This window comes from Cebus imitator, unplaced genomic scaffold (genome assembly GCF_001604975.1).
Source record: "Cebus imitator isolate Cc_AM_T3 unplaced genomic scaffold, Cebus_imitator-1.0 Scaffold235, whole genome shotgun sequence".
Taxonomy (NCBI): Eukaryota; Metazoa; Chordata; class Mammalia; order Primates; family Cebidae; genus Cebus; species Cebus imitator.
In genome coordinates, this window is record NW_016107550.1 from 3,146,058 (window position 1) to 3,154,108 (window position 8,051).

At 54.5% G+C, this 8,051-nt stretch overlaps 2 protein-coding genes across 3 annotated transcripts in view; one reads left to right on the forward strand and one right to left on the reverse strand.

The window, feature by feature from the left end:
• The window catches only part of TFPT (TCF3 fusion partner), an 11,908-nt gene extending 4,991 nt beyond the window's left edge, over positions 1-6,917 (reverse strand). Inside the window, exons 1-3 of one of the 2 annotated variants that reach the window (XM_017497948.2) lie at positions 6,501-6,917; positions 5,574-5,832; positions 1,936-2,006 (exon numbers count right to left, since the gene is read on the reverse strand). In XM_017497948.2, coding sequence (XP_017353437.1) covers positions 1,936-2,006; positions 5,574-5,832; positions 6,501-6,523 — 353 coding nt within the window. In that variant the 5' untranslated portion in view covers positions 6,524-6,917. Of the gene's footprint in view, positions 1-1,935; positions 2,007-5,573; positions 5,833-6,256; positions 6,480-6,500 lie in introns of those variants that run through there. The other variant, XM_017497949.2, reaches the window with a different exon arrangement.
• Positions 6,711-8,051, forward strand: part of PRPF31 (pre-mRNA processing factor 31) — a 17,648-nt gene continuing 16,307 nt past the window's right edge. The window contains exon 1 of the mRNA XM_017497940.2: positions 6,711-7,076. The gene's annotated coding sequence lies outside the window, so the exon portion shown is untranslated. The remainder of the gene's footprint in view (positions 7,077-8,051) is intronic.

Consider the following 8,051-nt stretch of genomic DNA (forward strand, 5'->3'; position numbering starts at 1 on the left):
GTAGAGACAGGGTTTCACCATGTTGACCAGGATGGTCTTGATCTCTTGACCTCGTGATCCACCCGCCTTGGCCTCCCAAAGTGCTGGGATTACAGGCTTGAGCCACCGCGCCCGGCCACAGAGTTCCTTACTTTTAAAGTTCTAATTGATGGAATGCTTCCTCTGCACCAGCGCCTGGACAGAAAGTTTTCTGTTGTTTTTGAGACGAAGTCTCGCTCTGTCTCCCAGGCTGTAGTGTAGTGGTGTGAGCTTGACACACCACAACCTCTGCCTCTCGGGTTGAAGCGATTCTCCTGCCCCAGCCTCCCAAGTAGCTGGGATAACAGGTGTCTGCCGAGCTAATGTTTGTGTTTTTAGTAGAGACCGGGTTTCACCATGTTGGCCAGGCTGCTCTTGAACTCCTGACCTCAGGTGATCCACCTGCCTCAGCCTCCCTACATGCTGGGATTACAGGCATGAGTCACCATACCCGGCCAGGATGCTTTTCAGACAGATCTTGTTCTTTACACATGCCCTGAGTGCCCGCTCTGCTGTCGGTGCTGTTCTGGGGGCTGTGCTGAGGGCACATCAGAAGACAAAACAGAGGCCCCCGTTGCTGACGGAACTCAAGTCACAGCATAGACAGACAGTGAACAAGCCAACAAAAACACAACGGACCAGAAAGTGGGAAGGAGGTGGATGATACCGAGACAGTGAACAAGCCAACAAAAACACAAGGGACCAGAAAGCGGGAAGGAGGTGGATGATACCGGGATTGGAACTTCGAAAGCTGGTGGCAGAGGCCTCACCAAGCAGATGCAGGAGTGGCAGGGCCGAGTGAGTGCCCGGTTTCTAGCGCAGCAGGCAGGCAGGTGTGTGGGGTGCTCTGAGCCAGGGCCTGCTCCGCTGCCGCAGGACGTTCACCTTTACTCTGAGTCAGCCGAGAGCCACCTCCGAGGGGTGGAGGAGGGGCTTGGTCTGTCTGACATTTCAGAAGGACTGGCAGGGCTGGAGAACTTGCATTTGCACCAAGTGCCCAGGTGGCCCTAATGCTGCCAGTCCACGGGCCACGCTTGCAGAACCATGGGGCTGGGCTCCAGGTCAGCAGTGCGGAAAGCCTGATTCTCACTTAGCTGTGCAAAGTTATTCAGGGAGGTTTTGCATGCACACAGGCTTTCTTAATTCTGTACCCAAAAGGCCACCGATCCCTTTCATAAACTCTCCTGATCTGAAAAACCTTGGCTAAGGCAGGGCACGGTGGCTCACACCTGTAGTCCCAGCGCTTTGGTAGGACGAGGTGGGTGGATCACCTAGGTCAGGAGTTCGAGACCAGCCTGGCCAACATGGTGAAACCCTGTCTATTAAAAATACAAAAATTAGCCGGGCGTGGTGGTGCACACCTGTAGTCCCAGCTTTTTGGGAGGCTGAGGCAGAAGAATCACTTGAACCCAGGAGGTGCAAAGGTTGCAGTGAGCCGAGATCACGCCGCAGCACTCCAGCCTGGCCACAGAGTGAAACTCTATCAAAAAAAAAATCTTGCCTACAGGTACAAAGAGGAAAAGGTGGGGCTTGCCCTGGCTGTTTTGAGAGGAGACTTGGGCTAAGGGAGAGGCAGGGAGGCAAAGAGCAGTGATCTAAGCGAGAGGCTGTGTCCCCAGGCCCAGGTCGGTGGCAGCAGAGGAGTGAGAAGACGGTATATTCTAGGCGTAGAGGTAACAGGGAGCAGCCCACTCTACCCAGCCCTCCCTCAGTCCCAGCGCTCAGCACTCCTCCCTCCAAGACCGAATTCCACCCTTCCTCCCTGCCTGCCTCAGCCCCAGGCCCTCATCTCCAGGCTCTCTTCCTTGTGGCTTGTCAGGGTTGGGAGGTCATGGGAGTGGGGAGACACGAGGGGGTGGGAGTGTCTGAGAGCCGAAGCACAAGGGCCCGGGGTGGGGGGGGCACAGAAGGGGTTACCTCCGCTCCTGCTGTAGCCTCCGAGTAATCCTCTGCACTTGATGGAGCCTGTTCAGGACCCGCTCGTTCACCTGTGGGACGGGAAACCCACATGAGCTGGATCCCACTCCTCCCATTCATTCGTTCAATGGATGTGTAACGGAGCACGTGCTAAGCTTGGGGGAGGCTGGACAAAGACCCTCCAGTGGCCTGAGGCACTTCCACCTCCCCATCCCTCCCACTCCCCTCTCACCACGCTGGGTCCTGAGTGCCCTCCTGTGGGGCCTTCCACATGCTGTTCCTCTACATGGACCCTCGACTCAGCCATTCACGCAGCTCACTCCCCACTCCCTCAAGTCTTAGGTCAACTGTTACCTGCTCAGGGAGCCCAAACCTCCCATTAAGCCGAAACATACCAGGCCAGGTGCAGTGGCTCACACCTGTAATCCCAGCACTTTGGGAGGTCGAGGCAGGCAGATCACCTGAGGTCAGGAGTTCGAAAGCAGCCTGGCCAACATGGTGAAACCCTGTCTCCACTAAAAATACAAAAAATTAGCCAGGCGTGGTGGCACGTGCCTGCAGGAGAATCAGTTGAACATGGGAGTTAGAGGCTGCAGTGAGCTGAGATCATGTCACTGCAATCCAGTCTGGACAGTGACACCCTGTTTAAAAAAAAAAGCTGGGTACAGTGACTCACGCTTGTAATCCCAGCACTTTGGGAGCCCTAGGCAGGTGGATCACCTGAGGTCAGGAGTTCAAGACCAGCCTGACCAACATGAAACCTCGTATCTACCAAAAATACAAAATTAGCTGGGCATGGTGGTGCATGCCTGTAATCGCAGCTACTCGGGATGCTGAGGGGGGAGAATCGCTTGAACCCAGGAGGTGGAGGTTGTAGCGAGCTGAGATCGCGCCGTTGCACTCCAGCCTGGGCAACAAGAACGAAACTCCATCTCGAAAAAAAAAAAAAGAAAGAAAAAGACCTGAGTTCAAATCTTGGCTCTGGCCTTGGCATGGTGGCTCATGCCTATAATCCTAGCACTTTGAGAGGCCAAGGTAGGAGGATCACTTGAGGCCAGGAGTTTGAGCTCTGTGCTTGGGTGTGTTACTTAATCTCTCTAAGCCTTAATTTTCTATACTTGTAAATAGGAGTAGTAACAGGATCTATTCGTGGGGGCTGGATTATGAGCAGAGGCTCCAGTTGAGTCCCTTTGAGCCTAGGTGTCCATCTGTTAAACAGAGTTTGGAATATGCCCCAGCCTCCCTCCTTACAGAACTCTCCAGTGCCGTCATTAAGAGTTGAGGCCACGCGCAGTGGCTCATGCCTGTAATCCTAATATTTGGGGAGGCCAAGGCGAAGGGATCACTTGAGGTGAGGAATTCAAGACCAGCCTGGGCAACATGGCGAAACCCCACCTCTACAAAAAGTACAAACATTAGCCGGGTGCGGTGTGCCTGTAGTCCCAGCTATTTTGGGGTCTGAGGCAGGAGGATTGTTTGAACTTGGGAGGTTGAGGCTGCAATGAGCTGAGATTGCGCCACTGCACTCCAGCTTTGGTGACAAAATGAGACCCTGCCTCAACAAAGAGGAGAAAAAAACGCTGAAGGCAAGGAGCAGTGGCTCACACCTATAATCCCAGAACCTTGGAAGGCTGAGGCGGGTAGACCACCTGAGGTCAGGAGTTTGAGACCAGCCTGGCCAACATGGTGAAACCCCATCTCCACTAAAAATACAAAAATTAGCTGGGTGTGGTGGCACACACCTGTAGTCCCAGCTACTCGGGAGGCTGAGGCAGGAGAATCACCTGAACCCAGGAGGTCGAAGTTACAGTGAGCTGAGATGGCACCACTGCACTCCAGCCTGGGCCTCCCCAAACAAGACTCCATCTCAGAAAAAAAGTTATGTCCCCCTAAAAGGGGTGTTAAGGCCATAACCCCCAGTACCTCAGAATCTGACCTTATTTAGAGACAGGGTTGTCACAAAAGTAATCAAGTTAAAATGAAGCCAGTGGCTGGGCCCTAATCCAGTATGACCGGAGTCCTTATAAACAGGAAACTGGGACACGCAGACACACACGCAGAGGGAGCAGCAGTATGAAGATGAGGATGGAGATCAGGCTGATGCTTCTATGTGCCAACGACTGCCAGCAACCTCCAGAAGCCAGGGGAGAGGCCTGGAACAGATTCTCACAAGCCCACCGACACCTTGCCCTGGACTTCCAGCCTCCAGAACTGTTAGGAATTTCTGTCCCTTTTTCTTTTTTTGAGATGGAGTTTCACTCTTGTCGCCCAGGCTGGAGTGCAGTAGCTTGATCTTGGCTTACCGCAACCTCTGCCACCAGGTTCCAGCGATTCTCCTGCCTCAGCCTCCCGAGTAGCTGGGATTACAGGCGTGCGCCACCATGCCCACCTAATTTTTGTATTTTTAGTAGAGAAGGGGTTTCACCATGTTGACCAGGATGGTCTCGATCTCTTGATCTCGTGATCCACCCGTCTCGGCCTCCCAAAGTGCTGGGATTATAGGCGTGAGCCACCGCGCCCGGCCTATTTTGTGTTTTTAGTAGAGATGGGTTTCACCACATTGGTCAGGCTGGTCTCAAACTCCTGACCTCAGATGATCCATCCACCTCGGCCTTCCAAAGTGCTGGGATTACAGGCGTGAGCCATCGCACTTGGCCAGGAATTTCTGTTCTTGAGGGACCCTGTTTGTGAGGCATTATGGGAGTCCTAGCAAACTAATACAGCTGTCTTCAGAGAGTTTCAAGCATCCAGACCTGATACTGTCCCTCCTCCGTCTGAAACCCTTCAATGGCTCCTCCTCACTCTTGAGGGAAAAAAAAAATCTCCAAACTTTGTGTCCTGTTGTTCCTGGCCTGCCAGGATCTGAGCCCTGCCTGATGTTGTTCCATCCTTATTGATTTTTTTTTTTTTTTTTTTTTTTTTTTGATTTTTTTTTTTTTTTTTTTTTTAGACAGAGTCTTACTCTGTCACCCAGGCTGGAGTGCTGTGGCATGATCTTGGCTCACGGCAACCTCCACCTCCTGGATTCAACCAATTCTTATGCCTCAGCCTCACGAGTAACTGGGACTACAGGTGCACACCACCACACGTGGTTAACTTTTTGCATTTTTAGTAGAGATGATGGGGTTTCACCATGTTGGCCAGGCTGCTCTGGAACTCCTGACCTTAGGTGATTCTCATGCCTTGGCCTCCCAAAGTGCTGGGATTACAGGCATGAGCCACAATGCCTGGGCCATCCCTCATTCTCAGCAGGGAGGCTGATGCAGTCATTCACCCTAGACAAATTGGAGTTTGCAGTGGCAGCGTGGGGATTGAGGGTCAGAATAAACGGGTCGAGAGGAGTGATCCTGGCAGGGGCATGGGAGATGTGAAGAGCCTGGACTTTCACCTGGCTCTACTACCTATTGAGAGACCCCTGGGAGACATCACAACACCCATCTGGGTTGTCAGGGAAGCTCCACAGGAGATAGAGGGGCCTGGCACAAGGCCAGACACATATGGATGCTAAACGAGTGAAGAAATAAGCGAAAGATGCATTCAGCGAGCCAAGGAAGGCCAGGCATGTGGAGAGGCAGAGATGGCAGGGGCAGTAGTTTAGGCCGGAGGACCCCAAAACAGGGGGATCCGCACTCACCTACCTGCTCGATCTCCCGGCAGCGCCGACCTAGTGCCTGGTACTTTCTGCGATTTAATTCCCGCTGGCGCCGCCGGCGACCCCGGGCTGCCTCTTCCTCTTCATCTCGCTCCCGGAGCCCTGAGCCACCCAGACCACCTGACACAAACTCCACTTCCGTCTCCAGCTCACTCTCCAGGATGTGGCCACCAAACAGGGGAGGCAGCGCCAACTCTGAGCCTGGCGGCGCTGAGAACTCCTCAAAGCCCACGGCTGCCATGGTCCTAAGGGGCAGGGAAAGGCTCAGGGGCCCTGGATCCTGGACCCTCAGCCCCTCTTCCCATTGAACCAGCAGCCCAAACCCCACACCCTCCTTCCTCAGATCCCAGAATCCAGGCCCCCAGCCCCTCCTCCCTCAGACCCAGGAGTCCAGGCACCCAGCCCCTCCTCCCCCAGCCCCAGGAGTCCAGTTCCCCAGCCCCTCCGCCCCAAGACCCAGAAGTCCAGGTCCCGGCGCCTCCTCCCTCAGACCCAGGAGTCCAGGTCCCCAGCCCCTCCTCCATCAGACCCAGGAGTCCACGTACTCAGTCCCTCCTGCCACAGACCCAGGAGTCCAGGTCCCCAGCCCCTCCCTCCCAGGATCCAAGAGTCCAGACTTCCAGACTTTTTCTCTCCAAGGACCCAGGGAGTCCAAGTCCCAACCCTCACCCAGACGCAGGAGTCCAGGCTTCCAACCTCCTCGTCTCAGATCCAGCAGTACAAATCCCTAGCCTTCTCGTCTCTCAGGATGCACCAGTGCAGACCTCAGTCCATAAAAGGGTTCTAAGGTAAAGCAGCTGCAAGAACTACAACCCCCATCAGCCCTCAGGGTAAAAGGTCATATGGTTGCACGCAAATGCAGGTGCGGTGTCTTCTGGGATTCGCAGTTTTTCACAAGTGCTCAGTCACTTACCCCTCTCTCTGCTCCAATTCCATCTCCGCGAGCTCCGGGAGCCCCTGGCCTCACAACTTCCAACCTCTTAAATCTCAAGGTTAAGCCGTTTGCAAAACTACTTGTCCCATCAGGCCCCGCGGCCGAGGACGGAGGGACGTGGCTCTAGGCCTTGTGGGAGTTGTAGTTTCTTGTTTCCGGCTTCGCTTCCGCCCACCCCCACGTCCACCCCGAATCCCTACTTAAAGGCCTTGCTTTCCCGTCTAACGCCGCAACCAGTCCTCTGAGTTGCCACAGTCTTTCTTCTTGTCTTGATGCCTCGTCGTCCAGCCACAGCGATTCACCGCTTAGCAGGATCGGTCCACAGCGGGCCGTGAGTCTGATCAGCCCCTCTCCTTGCTGCTTACCGCCTCTCTCCGCCTAGCGCCAGGTGCTAATAAAGTTGTTGTTCCAAACGCTGCCAGGAACGTCGCGAACGGGGACCAATCAGAGATGAGCTTTCCCTCGATAACGGCGCGAGTATGAGACGTCATCGGTGAGCGACGAGCGCTCTGGGGAAGCTTACTTCTTAGTAACCGTGGTGCGCAGCGGGGAGAGGTGAGTGTGATGGAGACGAGTGGAGGGCGGGAGGCCAGACTCCTGGGTCTGGGAGAAGACGTGAGGAGAAAGGCGGGCCTTTACAGCTTTTTTTTTTTTTTTTTTTCTTGAGACAGAGTCTCGCTCTGTTGCCCGGGCTGGAGCGCAGTGGCGCGATCTCGACTCACTGCAACCTCCGCCTCCCAGGTTTAAGCACTTCCCTGCCTCAGCCTCCCGAGTAGCTGGGATTACAGGCGCACGGCACTACGCCCAGCTAATTTTTGTATTTTTAGTAGAGACGGGGTTTCCCCATGTTGGTCAGGCTGGTGTCGAACTCCTGAACCCAGGTGATCCTCCCACTTCGGCCTCTCAAAGTGCTGGAATTACAGGCGTGAGCTACCGAGCCCGGCCTCTTACAGCTAGTTTACCCAAAAGTCTTAATATGCGCCTACCATGGTGTGGCCCTGGGGTTGTGGCAGGAGCAAACATTGTTCCCTGCCCTGTTAGAGCTTTGGTTGCTGCCTGGCAGGCAGGCTTTATCAAGTAATTATTTCATTAATCACACGTGTGAAGTGCGTTACTGTAGACACACAGAGCGTGTGGGACGCGTATAACAAAGCAACCTCCTCTAGTCTAGACTGGGGCGCCTAGGCCAGGGAGGTAAAATGTGAGAGCTGAAGGCTGAGGAGATGCTGGGCTGCTAAGGAGTGAGGAGAGCCGGGTGCGGTGGCTCACTCCTGTAATTTCAGCCCTTTAGGAGCCCAGGCGAAAAGATCATTTGAGCCCAGGAGTTTGAGACCAGCCTGGGCAACACAGTGAGACCCCATCTCTACAGAAAAATTTAAAACTTAGCTGGGCGTGGTGGTGCGTGCCTGTCATCTCAGCTATCAGGAGGCTATGGGGGAGAATCGCTTGGGCCCAGGAAGTTGTGGCTGCAGTGGGCTATGATGGTGCCACTGCATATTAGCCTGGGTGAAGAGCAAGACAATGTCTCAA